This window comes from Mandrillus leucophaeus, unplaced genomic scaffold (genome assembly GCF_000951045.1).
Source record: "Mandrillus leucophaeus isolate KB7577 unplaced genomic scaffold, Mleu.le_1.0 Scaffold4, whole genome shotgun sequence".
Taxonomy (NCBI): Eukaryota; Metazoa; Chordata; class Mammalia; order Primates; family Cercopithecidae; genus Mandrillus; species Mandrillus leucophaeus.
Genome location: NW_012104253.1, coordinates 4,087,022 through 4,087,440, shown reverse-complemented (window position 1 = coordinate 4,087,440; position 419 = coordinate 4,087,022). Strand labels below are relative to the sequence as shown.

The 419-nt window shown below is 70.4% G+C and overlaps 1 protein-coding gene across 1 annotated transcript in view; it reads right to left on the bottom strand.

Annotated features, from left to right (window-relative positions):
* Positions 1–419, bottom strand: part of DEGS2 (delta(4)-desaturase, sphingolipid 2) — a 21,844-nt gene that overhangs the window by 12,366 nt on the left and 9,059 nt on the right. Inside the window, exon 2 of the mRNA XM_011991800.1 lies at positions 342–372. Coding sequence (XP_011847190.1) covers positions 342–372 — 31 coding nt within the window. The remainder of the gene's footprint in view (positions 1–341; positions 373–419) is intronic.

The following is a 419-nucleotide window of genomic DNA, read 5'->3' as shown; positions in this document are numbered from 1 at the left end:
GCCGTTCCTGCGCCCTCGCGTCCCAGCATCCCAGTGCCCCGGCCCCGGGAGTGGCTCGTGTCCCGCGACCCGCGAGGAGCAATTGAGACGCGCTCCCTGGCGCACGGACCCGTACTCGGGTCTTCGGAATCCTCAGGTCCCGGGGAGTTTCAGAGCCGGCCAGGGTGGGGGACCCTCGGGGAGCCGGCCGGGGACTCCGGGGAGGGGAGCAGCAATGGCGGAGCGCCCGCCGGCATTTGGGCCAGAGCTGGAGCGGCCCATCTGGGCTCGACTCCCCGATGCGACTCTAGACAGGCCAACGGGGTGGTCACCACCCGGCGGGAGCCCCGCGCCGCGCTCACCTAGTATCTCCTTGCGCCGCTGAGTGTGCGGCTATACACATCTGTGGCTGGGAGATGGAGCCCCAAGTTCCTCTCGTG